The 13,805-nt window shown below is 38.6% G+C and overlaps 4 protein-coding genes across 6 annotated transcripts; 2 read left to right on the plus strand and 2 right to left on the minus strand.

Annotated features, from left to right (window-relative positions):
- Positions 1-1,969: 1,969 nt before the first annotated feature.
- LOC110862397 (bestrophin-1) lies at positions 1,970-4,580 on the minus strand. 2 transcript variants are annotated; one of them, XM_035846471.1, is made up of 6 exons: positions 4,271-4,579; positions 3,934-4,175; positions 3,658-3,870; positions 3,054-3,433; positions 2,813-2,991; positions 1,970-2,741 (listed from the first exon to the last, which is right to left on the minus strand). In XM_035846471.1, the coding sequence occupies exons 2-6, from the start codon at positions 4,161-4,163 to the stop codon at positions 2,259-2,261; spliced, it is 1,485 nt and encodes a 494-aa protein (XP_035702364.1). In that variant the 5' UTR covers positions 4,164-4,175; positions 4,271-4,579; the 3' UTR covers positions 1,970-2,258. The 2 variants fall into 2 exon arrangements, with proteins under 2 accessions (XP_035702364.1, XP_035702362.1); XM_035846469.1 differs by having other exon boundaries at positions 3,934-4,580.
- Positions 4,581-4,648: 68 nt separating this feature from the next.
- Positions 4,649-5,941, plus strand: LOC110841765 (immunoglobulin domain-containing protein oig-4). The gene is made up of 5 exons (XM_022087459.2): positions 4,649-4,775; positions 4,855-5,017; positions 5,112-5,222; positions 5,301-5,450; positions 5,519-5,941. Exons 2-5 carry the CDS (start codon positions 4,940-4,942, stop codon positions 5,675-5,677), a joined length of 498 nt encoding a protein of 165 aa, XP_021943151.1. The 5' UTR covers positions 4,649-4,775; positions 4,855-4,939; the 3' UTR covers positions 5,678-5,941.
- Positions 5,942-6,411: 470 nt separating this feature from the next.
- Positions 6,412-8,682, plus strand: LOC118433996. Of its 2 annotated transcripts, none has more exons than XM_035846580.1 (3): positions 6,412-6,630; positions 6,690-7,259; positions 7,409-8,682. In XM_035846580.1, exons 2-3 carry the CDS (start codon positions 6,709-6,711, stop codon positions 8,172-8,174), a joined length of 1,317 nt encoding a protein of 438 aa, XP_035702473.1. In that variant the 5' UTR covers positions 6,412-6,630; positions 6,690-6,708; the 3' UTR covers positions 8,175-8,682. The 2 variants fall into 2 exon arrangements, with proteins under 2 accessions (XP_035702473.1, XP_035702474.1); XM_035846581.1 differs by having other exon boundaries at positions 6,693-7,259.
- On the minus strand, positions 8,683-12,831 carry LOC118433995 (hemocyanin G chain-like). Its single transcript, XM_035846579.1, has 14 exons — positions 12,525-12,831; positions 12,416-12,451; positions 12,256-12,335; positions 11,961-12,185; positions 11,342-11,873; positions 11,149-11,241; positions 10,930-11,083; positions 10,750-10,860; positions 10,370-10,672; positions 10,091-10,294; positions 9,869-10,013; positions 9,668-9,793; positions 9,074-9,414; positions 8,683-8,991 (listed from the first exon to the last, which is right to left on the minus strand). The coding sequence occupies exons 1-14, from the start codon at positions 12,782-12,784 to the stop codon at positions 8,938-8,940; spliced, it is 2,664 nt and encodes an 887-aa protein (XP_035702472.1). The 5' UTR covers positions 12,785-12,831; the 3' UTR covers positions 8,683-8,937.
- Between the last annotated feature and the right edge of the window lie 974 nt (positions 12,832-13,805).

Consider the following 13,805-nt stretch of genomic DNA (forward strand, 5'->3'; position numbering starts at 1 on the left):
AAATCAATACTACTCTCCATCCAACGAGTAAATTCTATCCTAGGGGCACACCCCACCGAGCAGCATACACAACGACGAAATTACAAAATTCCTGCTTGATACAGATCATTGACACGACCGTAATTTCCAACTACAACGAGACTCAAATTTTACTTCGTGGAATAACATATCACAATTTCAACCCAGATTTCATAATCTTCTTGACCTATGAGGACACCAATATGACAAATTTTAACGTAAACTTCCGAACATCAGAGTATTGCTTAAGTTCCACATTCATCTTGGCACATCCAACTTTTGGATACTTACTTCTTTGCAAGCACTGCTCCCAAGAAATGCCTCAACAAATTGAAGATATTTCTAAAGGGGTGATAAAACTGGAGAAATCGATATCTTGGATAAAGCACGTCCACATTTCGAAACGTAACCCCATCCCTCTCAGATTTCGGACATGTTCTCCGTACCAATTCGGATTTCACACGTCTGTGGTGTACTGCATCCCATATGTGCTCAGCAGCCACTACAACTACTCCGTATTTCCCACGGAGAACGGCATGGGTCCTTTAACTAACCTTAAATTTGACCAACCTTCGAGCACAATATTCAATCAAGTCAACTTTATCGATCCCTCAATTCGGAAGAATATTTGGATAAATTACGGCTCAACTATTGACCAATATGACCTCGTCCTGTACGTTGGGAGGGGTGACTTCAATTTTTTAAAGCTCTTTCTACCCATGGGAATCTGGTTATGGGTCGGACTGGTCGTCTCCTTTGGAATATTGGGACTTCTGCTTGGCGCCTATTATAGCGATGGATTTGAACCGGCGAAAATTGCAAATTCGGTCGTCATCATATTCTCCATCCTAATGGAACAGTCAGTCCCGATGGATGAAAGGAAAACAAGTCAACACCCAATGAGGAGGAACGCGTTTCTTCTGCTGCCCTGGATTTGGGCCTGCTTCATCTTATGCAATTGCTACAAGGGTGACCTCTTCTCTTACCTGACGAAGGACACACCGCCCCCCACGCCGGACTCGTTCGAAGCCATTGCCAACTCGGACATTATGATCGCCACGAGTACGAAGCACTATTTCAATGGGACGGCTTACTCGACTTTGAAGGATTATGTTTTGGCAGATCTTTCTTACGGGGAGGATGGATACTCGGAATTCTTTATGAGATTTCGCCATTTCTCAAAATTCTTTAGGGGGGAGATGTACTCCGTCGTGCGAAATATTAGCGAGGGTAAAGCCGTTGATACCGATCGAGGAATGACCTTTATGCCAGACATTTTTGCAACTGTGAGTGCACGTCGGGATTCGGATATCATGAAAGTCTTGGTTAGCAGATTTTGTGTGGATTACTTTATTGATGAGAAGAAAATGGGACCAAATCCTTACGTGAGTAGAACGCCGTGGTTTGGGGATAGGAATATTTACTCGGAAATGTTGATAAAAGGATTGGCTCATTTGGTAGAGTCGGGAATTTATGAGAAATGGCATAGAAATTTTGAGTTGTTTAAGATAATATGGGAGCTAAGGAGGGGGGACAAGGCGATTAATGTGAGCAGTTTAAATTACTTCGGATTACTGGTCATGCAGGGGGAAAGCGTTATCGAGATGAACGAGGGCGAGGGAAAATTTGTACCGGTGGTGGTGAATAATATTACGATTTGTTTAGCATTATTTGCAGGTGGTTTAGCAATAAGTTTTGTGTCGATGGGGTTGGAATTATTGGTGAGAAATCTGAAGAGGGATAAGAAGTGGGGTTAAATTTTCCTTTTGTAAATTGATATATTTTGAGCTCAACAGATAAATAAATTCTTTAAGAATTTCATTGCATATTCCATAAAATTTACCTACATATATACATATTCGGTAAATGCATCAACAAATTCATCTAAAACTTACATAAGTCATATATTTGTATGTATCATGTTATCAAAATTGTAAATAAAATCTCTCAATTAATAAAAATGGTCCAATATATTTAGGCATACAGATTAATTCCTTTTTTGCATGCAATTCTGATAAATACAGGCGTTCACATTTAAGTAATATCACGTTATAGAAAATCACAAACCCATCAATCGTCATTGTCTTTGTATCTAAGGTCCTAAGGTGTCTTCTTAAGTATACTTTAAGCCATTCTACTTGAGCTAGTATAAGTGCCTCGCAGGTACAAATATGAGGTTTAAGGTTATGAACCATTTTGAATTATAGTGATAAATTAATACTAAATTGTGTCTTATTTATTTATACCGCATTTGAGGCAACTAATTTAATCCCATTCTCCTCTTTATACACCTGGACGACATTCTCGCCATCGTTTTGTTTCTCTTCTTCTTCGTCATCATCATCATCGTCATCGTCATCTTCTTCGTCTTCGGGCATGTCTATTGTCGCCACGTCACCTTCTTGTCCTTGTTCTTGCAGTTGGCGTTGACGTTCTTGTTCGGCGAGGATACGTTGCTTCTTCCTCTCCGCCATGAGCGTTCTTTTGCGGAACTTGATATCTGCCTTGGCTATGGTCGCCATCGTGATTAAGTTTGGCGTCACTAGTTCCCTCTCCTTGTGCGGAACCACGACCGCCGCCGTGGAGGTGACGGGAGGATCATTGTTTCCCTTAATGGAGGCCACGGTGTGCGGCATTTCGGGTGGAACCATCTCTCCCCAATAAAGATCCTTCTGCATGGTCGGCGTTTTATAGTGCATCTTGTCCACGATGGTGTATGACACCTGGGGAAATTGAGTTATTTTTTACAGCACTTTTTTCAGGTAAATACGTTTAAAATATGTTTTTTTCGTACCTGTAAATGGCGATCCACCATCCAATTTAGTTCAAAATCGTAGTCGTCATCCCCAAAGGGATTTACTAAGCTTTCGGCGACTTTTAGCCATCCAATGTAAAAAAGGAATTGAAGAATTGTAAAGACAGGAACGACTAGGTCGAGCTCTTCTACGCCAAACTTTCCATGTTGTTTGGTTGCTATGGAAACGAGCACATCATATAAACATGACTATTGATTTTACCAATTTATTGTTAATTACGAGGTTTTCCGTCGATTTGTTCGGGCTGTTCTGCAGGTCTGTAGTGCACCCACTGTCGGCCCATGAGGCAGGAGAGAAAGTACGAGTACACCGCGAGGGTGACGACTTGCGTGTACACGAGAGGGACGCGAATCCGGTCAAAGCACAAGAGGAGGTTGCAAGCATCCTTGATTTTGTTGATTTCGTCAAGTATCGTTTTCGTCCAAGTGTCAGAATTTATTTTGCCCTCGAATCGTGCTTGCGCCACGAGTGTCGTCGCCCAAACGAGTGGGATCCAATGCGTTTGATACTTTGGAATGCCGGCGACGATATTTTCATACGCCACCTTTTCATCCGGGAGTAGCAGTCCGGCTGCGATTAAGTGGTCAAGGGTAGGAAATCTGGGAAGTTACAGTAAAATTGAATACTTATGTACATATGTACATGTGTCATGAATTTCTATGAATTTACATATATTAAAGACTGGATTACTAGTCGTGCATTTAAAATTTTAAACGAAATGTAAATTATAACCTTCAAAATCGACGAAAAATAAGATTGACAGATGAATTATAACTACTACTTGATATGCATAAATTATAACTTATGCAAATTATGTAAATACCTTCTCTTGCACTGATTACTGATCAAAGTGTAGCACTGAGTAATGGATAAGCACGCGTATCTGCAAATCGTCCTCCTCAACAACCTCTCCTCGTCTTCCGTCCCTTTAATCGACGTATTTATCCACATGGCTAGCGTATCAATCCACGGAATTATTTTATACTGCGCCCACCATCGCCCTATGACTAGTGACACGTAAAACCCCAGAACGAACCTGCATAATTTTAATCATAAGTAATAATTCTTTCAATATATTGAATTATGCAAAATTACTTACGACACAGGAATCAGCGTCCCATATTTTTCACAGTAAATTGAAATTTTTTCAAACCGTTTCTGTTGGTCGCGAGTAAGGCCGAATCGGTACAAGCAGGAAATTGAGAAATAGAGTAAGAGAAAGATGCACAAATCGGGCCAAACTAATTTGAATATTGACCCCTTCCAACGTAAAAGCAGGTGTTTGATGGACCGACCAAACCTGCTTTCCAGGTGGTACTGCACCGTCATTCTTTTCTTGATCTTGATTAACATAGCGTTTTATTTTATTTATGCTTTGCCTCTTACTACTCTCTAAAATGGAGCATTTTAAAATGGAGGTAAATTTATTGTCTTACTTTTGAAGGATTTAGTATGCGAACGCTGAGTTTGAGAGTTCTATGAAATCTGCATCTTCCGGGTTTATTGTGCCATGCTTATTTAATTCGCATTGCATACACCAAAGTGCATTAGACTCCGGTTTCTCGACACGGTGTTGGATCAATACATTGATTTTTCTTCAGTTACGTAAGTTCTAGTATGTTTTGGAATGTGTGGTATTAAGTATAATCTTATGATCTGTAATGTGACCAATTTCGCCCTAATCACGCACTCTTGGACAGATTTTTACAAAGTTGAGAATAATATACTGCACATATCACAAGACGTGAGGAAACCAGCAGCTCTCGTTTTCAGAAGATTGCAGATCCTGTCTCGTACTCGTCTGGCGTTTGTTTGCACACATGGCCAAGGATACGAAACCCAAGCTGCCCGAATCCGGGTACTGCTGCATGTATAGAGAACTAACCCGGGTAGGATATGTATGTTGTGCAGCCCTGCGATGTCAACTTCGGAGAAAGCTAGGTATGACTCAGTCTTGACATTCAGCCCTTGGTTGGAGAAATCAATACGTTGTATATAGAAACTTCTTTCTCTTCTGCAGGATCGGGAAACGTGGTAGGCGGGTTTATTTCTCTCCTAGGAATTTTGATTTTCGTAGAGTTCAGTAATTGTTAGCAGTACTAATTATGAGACTAATCTTCATTGTGGGAAATATACTCCTACTTTTGGGGATGATGACGGTCTGGGTGGAGGGGCAGAGAGGGGTGAGTGGCCAATTTTTGTGCGGATTTTTAGCGGAGAAAGTGGAGAAAGTTGGGAATTGGGATTGTTTATTTATATTTTGTGTGCATTGTTTAGGGTCGTGGTCGTTCAAAAGGGAGGAAAGGAGGTCTCAGCACGAGCCTTAGAGTTCCTCCGGGGGGACAATGGAGAGATCCGGATACGGCCAAATATTACACAAATCCCAAAGTTAGTGCAAAATAATTTGCAAATTTTAGCATGCTAATAAAATTTGGAATTTGTAAATATAATAATTATGATTTACAGGGTGCCAAAATCACAAAAGCGTCTCATTTCGACCTGGAATACGTTCTGGGTCACAAGGTCAGTTTTTTATGCGAAGCGAAAGGATCTCCTCGGCCACAAATTACATGGTTTAAAGACGGCATTGAACTTTATTATCATGGATTTCTTCAGGTAAATTGAAGCCAACTTTTGACCACGAAAGTTAAAATTATACTAAATTCCGAGTTATGCATTTTTAGGTGCACGAGTGGAGACATGGTGATGAGAAGATCAAATCGAAGATGGAGATTGATCCAGCAACTCAAATGGACGCCGGAATATACGAGTGCTACGCCGACAATAAGTATGCAGTCGACAAGAGGACATTCCGCACAGATTTTATCACCGTTTTTGACTAAAACTATTACGGTTAAGAGTTTCCGAGAGGTCAAAAAGAGCAATACTTCCTTCTCTCAGAGTAGTAGAGACTCTCTACTAGAGAGTGCAACTTATAATACAATTCAGCTCAGGCGTACGTGTAGTAGTCAGCCTTGCTTTAAACATATCCCTCGTTACGCAAAAAATATATATATCAAAAGGAACTAAATACATGCAATAATAATGTTAAGTTTTGTGGGAAAGATGAAAATACTATAAATAAAAATTTGAGGATTGTTACGATATTTACGGAAATTTATATCCATTTAAATACATAATCTGGCACTACGTGACATTTCAATACTTATTTAATACTTAGGTATTAATAATTCAATATGAATGCAAGTGAATCATCAATGAATCCACAGATACTTTGATACTGAAAGTGCATATCAATAGATTGCTAGTCGTAAACACATGGAGCAACTAATCACCAGATAACCTGATGTACCTTATCTGTAACATACATGCATACTGACCATTAGTTTTTCTGTAGTTTTAAACAACAATTATTTGGATAATTACTTATGTCAACAGTTGTTAACAAGTTTTAAAACAATAGTTTCAATTACATAAAAATGCATATCAGAAATCAACTTCATTTCATAGATAACAAACCTAACATCTCTATGCACCTTGTATATTGCACTATAGATACATACGATGGTAGCATTTAAATATTTGTACTAGAAATATGTATGTATGAACTGATTTACATTTGCGTACATGCAATGAAAAAGTTCCTTCAGTAAACTCACAACCTCATTAAACTGGTAAAAATTGTTTGAGAAATAGTATTATGTACGTACTTATCTTTCAACATAAACACAGTTTGGCTAACCCTGAATTATTTTAAGATTGAAAGTTGACGATAAATTCTACAGGTTAGCCTTTAATTGAAACGAACCTGCATTTACAGATAGCTGTAGAAAAGGTAAGGTAATTTGGAGTTAGGTTTCTGAGCATATGAATTTTTTATGAATTAATTATTAGCAGGACCACTAACATTGACATGGGTCAAACCATCTCTTTCATCGAAGCGGAGAAGAAAACATGGATAAATCACAACCTCCAATATGACCACACCGTTCGCTCCGCAAATTTAAAAATTCTTGAGGAAATTCTGGAAGATGAGAAATTCGTCCTTAGCAATACCGACAGTGGTTGGGGAAATGTCAAGTTTCAACACTGGTTTTTCACCAATGGGGTTTACTATATTGAGTTTGGAACACCAAATCTTGACATTTACTCGGCCTGCGTAACCATCGTCACAAACACGAAGAGACAACATATCACTGCACCCACGGCATTTGAGACCAAGTTGACGGCCGAAGTGCGACAAAGAATCAGACACGTGCTCGGAATGAACAATTATTCTCTTTGTCTCAGGAACTGCGAGCATGTGGCAAACTACATCGCGAGAGGGAGATGGATCAGTCATCAGATGGATATGGACCGAGGTCATCTTTTCGATTGGGTGAAGAGAGATATTATGGATCATCATTTGCGAATTGTCAACTCATTTCCGTCCGATATCCAGCCTCACGTATTTCGTGGCCAGCCGTAAGTATTTAAAATCACACTTGTCAATATCAATTTAAATGCCAAGCTCCACTTTCATCGTAATTGCTGTAAATTTTATAAGTTCAGCATCATTGATTCCTGGATTTAAAATTCATGTTTAAAAAACAATATTTATTGCACTCCTACAGAGAACGACAGATCTATTCCTTCCTCAAAGATCACTTCGTCGCAACGCAATTTTCCTACTATTTGGACTATAATGAGGACACCTACAACATTATTTTAATTGGGCCGACAGGTGCTGGAAAATCCCACTTGATTAATTTAATGTTCAACGACGCCATCTGCGAGAGCAAAGTTAGCCACAGTAGCGTCACACGAGAAATCTACTTTATTCGAGGAAAGGGAATGGTTTACGATGTAGAGACCAAAAAATTTGTCCAAAGAAACATCGTCGTCACGGACACGATCGGCCTTTGCGACACAGAGTGGGCTGAAAACGAAATAATTAGCATGATAAAAGGCCGCGTGAGTTCCAACATTCGAAAATTGGATGCCGTTTTCATCGTATTTAAAGCTGACCGTCTCCAACCGCAGCATGTGAGAAATATTAAGCACATTTTGCAGTGGCTCGATTATGAGAAGAATCGGCTGAGAATCTGTTTCATTTCGACCTTTGCGGATTTTCTTGACCAAGAGAAGAAGAATTCTTTGAGGGAAGAAGCAGAAAAGATTTTTAATATAACGAGCACCGTGCGAAGGGCCGTGCCTTACGCAGGGAAGATAATCAATTCCCTGATTTACACCGGGTTTCCGCCAGAAGATGCGCTAAATGCGTTGACAAGAGGGAGGGTGGATGAGAGTTGGGACGAGTTTAAGATGTTGATGACCTTGCCTGGGAAGGCAAACAGGATTGATTTAAAGGATAAGGTTTGGGCGTGTAACATTCTATGATATAATTTTCGTTAAAGTGTGTCCCAATATCTTTGAAATGACAACTGCATTTAAAGTGAATTATAATCAGGGATCATTAGAATAATGAGTATTTGGGTATTAATTATTGTTAATGAATGATACAAACATCTTGATGTATGTATAAGTAAGTAATATTGGTAAGATGAGATTACTGAGAAAATGTCAAAACGCAGAGGTGTAATTATCTAGACGTAGGACTGTAATTTTTCTTAAATAGTTGATTTCAGCTATTTATTACTAGACTTCAATAGCTCATGGACATAGTACATGGACAGCCCACATTGCTTAAAAATAAAATTTATCATACGGGTAGTTTTGGGTCTAATGCCGTTTTTGGTCCTTGTACAGAAGACGAAATTTACGAAGATTTGTAATTAATTGATTTGATAAGCAATAAATAATATGTCCTTATAAGTAATTAAATTGATGTTTGCTTAACGTTTGCCTGAATGAGTACGTTTCCTTAAAATAAAGATATACACATGTATGTGAAATAGTGGCACGATTTTATTGCATGCAGCATCTACACTGGAAATGAACTGCACGCCTTGCAATTCGCAAGCTACTTTCATCTGCTAATGTGCAATATATTTGCATTAAATATACATGAGTAAGCATCTGTAAGGGTATTAAAGTTCAAATAACTTATCAGTCTCGTTGGGATTACATTGAAAATTTACATTTGCATTAATAATTTATGTTATAGTTTGAATCAAGAATTAATTTAAGTCATAATTTATATTTATATTTCTCGCTTGGTTTTCTTTGATTTTTTGTCAACATGTTTAACAAGAATCTGTAAGAAAAAAATTGCAAAGTTATTTTAAAGACTTCACTACATAATTCTGAAGATAAGCATAAAACCAGTTTAAACCCACCGAAATCATTTCCATATTTGAAACGGTTGCCACATATTCCTCCAACACAGGTAAAGCAGTAGCTTTCAACGAGCACAACAAGCTGCCTGGCGTGCAAGACTTATCAAACGTTGGGACCTGATAAACAGGCCTGTCAAATGGATAGCCCATCGGTTTTGCGTCAGGATATCGACGCATAGGTCGGCCACAAAATATGTAAGCGGAATTGCAGGGTTCAGGAATTTTCAAGTCTCGTGGACTGTCTTGGACAAAGTCGTGATCAAAGTTGGTGACCATGACGAATAAATCGAAAACGGTTCCTTTCTTGCTTCCCTTCGGAATATAGAGATGTTTTGGCCACCCTAAAATTATAAATATGCAGTGAGACAATTCGATCGGTTAAACTTAAAGTTGATGCTTTAACTAATATTTGTAACTCGGTAAACTGTGTAAAATTAGTTAACAAATTTTACAAGATCAGATGCAAACATAAGTTTGCAATGGATTTGCACGACAATTTCTCTTTGTCCTCTTTGAAAATGTTTGTTACTTTGCGAAGTTTAGGGTTTGCCAATTTACAAACATTCGAGTGAATGGGTAGTCACGTAATCTTACCACAACCACAATAATCAGCAGCTTCAGAAACAGGACCGTGTTCAAAGTCATGCAAACTTTTTGACCATGGAATTGTCAGGCTGGAATCAACATCATGTCGCGTTATCACGTTCCGACCAACTTTCACTGTGACGATTGAATAAAATAAAACTGAATTAATCTTTTTCTTGACGGAAAATAATTAACAATTTCGGTACTCACACTTGACCTGAAATGTATCCAGTGGAAAAATTAGACGACGCTGTTCGACAAGTTTTAGTCTTTCACCATGTTCGTTGTATCTCGGTGCGAGCATTATTCGGACCGTGGCCAGGCCAGATTTGCTATCTACACAGGGTTTCATATCCTACAGAAGGATTTGTTTTGCAGAATTGAGTGTAATACGGTCGCAATAATTTATAAATGTATTTTTTTTTGGATTACGATAGTAATTTTGAACAGGAATGGTTCATGGTTCAAATGTGTAGCACAGACGTCAACCTTTTCTCCTTTGTCGACACTCCCATCAACGCCACCCGCTAAGGGAAACTTGGTTTGACTGTAAAATGTGTGAATTTCGTTCTGTTCACTCGCGATAATTTCTACTCCCGTAATTTTCACGCCATTCCAAAGGAGAGGATATGCACCCTGGCAATTGCAAAAAATTGCTACAGTTAATATGTAATAAAATTCATCAACATCTCGAATTTTCATGTAACGCACCCCAGTGATTTGATATGGCGGTAACGTTTCTTTAAATTTTTCAAAGAGGTTGTCAATTATGGTGTGATACGTATAAAAAACTGGGTCCCGCATCGAAACAGCCGCCTCAGACATTATTCCGGTGGGGAGATGCTTCTGAAAGTCGGGGTCAACTGCCAAACCGATGATTTGATGGCCGAGGTTGTGCAGTCCAAAGGCATCGTAAAAGAGTGGATTTATCGAGAGGGAGGAGGCCTCAAGCGTATTGGCCAAGGGTTCTATTCCTCGTCCGTTCTTGTTGTTGATAGCGAGTGAACCTTTCCTCTAAAGGTTTGTTTGAAATTAAATGATTACGCTGTGATCGTAAAAGTAGCTAAATTATTGTACAATGGGGCACATACCGACTTTAATTTTCCCAACTTTATTCCCTTAAGAAACCTTCGGATTATGGAGTTAATTTGATTGACCGTAATGTTGCGCACGATATCGGGATCATGAAAATGATTGGCATCCTGTATTAAATTCAGACAAAGGGTTTTTAGTACGCAATTTAATGTGTTATTAGGGAAATGTAATCTTACAGAAATGGGAGTAAAGTGTGGTCTCGGTGTCCAAAATTTTCCCGAGTTGATATCTGCCAAATGTGAATTATATCCTTCAAAGATTATCGCTCCGTGTTGAATTTTTAGTTCCGCAGTTCTCTCCAACCCGTTTGAAAACCGTTCCGCATTGTATCTAGAATTTCACGAGGTAAATTGTTATTTTCAAAGTAATGGCGTGTTTAATATATTTCCACCTGCCTTGCCAACATGGATCGGTGCATGTAGAAAAATTGTTCAGCACGTCGGTCTGGGTGTCGTGTCGCGTTAACTGGGTAGGTTTGATGCCAATATCTGTTTAGTTTATAAAAATAAGTGCATTTTTAATGAAATTAAGGACACTTTTCAATTGCCCCTTAAAATAAGACAATAACTTTTTAAAAATAAAACTTACAAGTGATGCTGGTTCAACATCATATCTTCTCTAAAATACCAGAGAACGCTTTCAATCCCATTGTCCTTGCCGATAGAGCCGTCCACTACGAGACACTCGTCACCATCATCACTATCTTTCCTAATAGAGTGTCTACTTTTCGTTGGTTTCTTCTTAATTTTTGTATCATTTTTTGGCGCAAATAATTCCGCAATTTCTGCCGAACTTATTGTTCTATCATCAAGAACAGATCGCGTTTGACGAGTTTTCTCGCCCTTTTTCTTGCCTTTGTATTTCTTACTGTGCGATTTATTAGTTTTTGTGCGATTGACCGGGTTTAAGTCATGTCGCCATTTGTCGTCGTCCTGTAACAAATGTGCCGCAACGAACATGTCCGGCACAGCGTCGAGAGGATGAGCTAATGGAAAACCGAGCATATCAGGACGTTCTATGGATGCTCCGAGTAGGGCCAAATACCAAACTTTTGGATTGACTTTTTTACTGAGAAGGATTGATTTGGCGACGAAATGAAGATGTGTTGGGGATGGTTGAGCTGGAATAGTAATCGCAAAAAGAGATATTTATATACATAACTTAAGAATTTTACATGAATATCTTTTCACAATTCAGGCTAATTTACCAACAAAAAGTCTCATTAGCGCTATGACGGCTTCATTGTGGCGTGGAGCCATTCCGTAGAAGAAGGCTTTTCTTGGGCACATTTCATTTACATAGGACAACTCTGCCTCGTATTGGGACATGTATCCCTTTTCGTCTGATGAGGAATCGTCATCCTCCTCGTCCCTGATTCGTTTCATGAGACGGAACAAGTCCAAAAATTCGCTCCGCATGCTGGGATCCGATTCTGAAAAGGTATGCAAATATTGTTATATTTGTATAACTAATGGGGACAATAATGCTGATTTATAGCGTACGAATTGCTGCAACAAGTCTTGGTTCGGCGTGAAACTCCCATTCTTGAAATCCATATTTGCCCCACGAGTTGCATTTTGTCCTGTAAATGCATTTGCATATTATTATGTACAACTCAGGCGAAAATATCGGAATAATTAAAATTAAATGTACTCCTCTTACTCGACAAGTTTGTCTTTGAAGTAAAGCGTGACAAGTCTGTAATAGAATCCAATACATGATTTTAATTTGCATGTCATCCTGAAAAACTTAGCTATGCTCAAATACTCACAGGTAGAGTGCAAGGAAAGTTACAGTGATAACTTGTTTTCCATAATAATCCCAAATTCCCCAAACACCAACTTCATCCCACGGATTTGCATTGTCCTTTTCATGTCCAGTCGCAGTAAGACCTTCTCTTTCCGACAAAGTATTGGTTTCAGGTATGGCATAAAATGATTCCAGAGTCGGGTCCCACCATCCAGTCTCGACTAAATTGTCAGCACTAACACCAAACAAAGACCCACAGACACAAATCAGAAAGATAAACATGCTGGATCCAAACGATGCAAAATGTGGGTTACATTCGACCCTGTGAACTTTATTTACTGAAGACCAAATTAAAACTGAAATTAAACAATACTTTTTTTAGAAGTGTTAAATTAAGGGCACATAAATGTTCCCCTTTTCCCTTCGTCAGAAGATGAGTATGCATGCATACAGATATTTAATTCATTCCTTAATTGTCTTAATGAAGATTTTACTTTAAAAATTGCGACGATTATAATCAAACCCAGACATCGAACATCGACATACTACGTTCTTAATGGGATAAGTGTGCATACACGTGCGTAGGTATGCATTTATATGTAACGCTTTGTTATGAATGGGTCAATAAAGGTGAGACAGGGCAGGAATGCAATGGTGTGGGTGGGTGTACTCAATCAGTAACAAGAAGAAGAATGAAACGAGTTTTCGGAAAGGGAAGGTGTCTGCAATTATACATATATTTTTTAGGCAGTGAAGGATGCTACTGCGTATAATATGCAATCTTGTTACTAATCGGATGTTGATTCCACTCTTAATCACGACACGCACAATCTTATCTCAATTCTGCTTTTTAATGAGTGTCTAAATTCTTGTGGGGAGGCAGAAACCATGAAATGTGGAGCAACGCTGTACAAGAGAATCTTCTTCTCTTACATATTTAATTGTGCTTAATTATTGAGTGTTTCTATTTTTTGTACTGGTTTTTGCTAACGTTTTCAATAAATCAATAGTGTACGATTTGAACTTTATCTGATAAAAAGGGATACACTTTCATTCTTCTGCTCGTGCTTGTTTTGCGTTTCCAATAGAACGGATAATAATCGGAGCAGCAAAAAAAGTGTTGAGTTGTATGGCTGGGAAGTGATGAATTGACCAGTATTTGTATACCTATTTAATTGAATGTTTGTGGTATAGAAAGCGAAAAAATAATCAGCTTACGTAAATGTAGATCAATTTTTGCGCAAATTTAATGACCACGCATGTTTAGATGTATATTAAAGATGATTCTAGGGAGCAACACGAT

The sequence above is a fragment of the Folsomia candida genome, unplaced genomic scaffold (assembly GCF_002217175.1).
Source record: "Folsomia candida strain VU population unplaced genomic scaffold, ASM221717v1 Fcan01_Sc001, whole genome shotgun sequence".
NCBI lineage: Eukaryota > Metazoa > Arthropoda > Collembola > Entomobryomorpha > Isotomidae > Folsomia > Folsomia candida.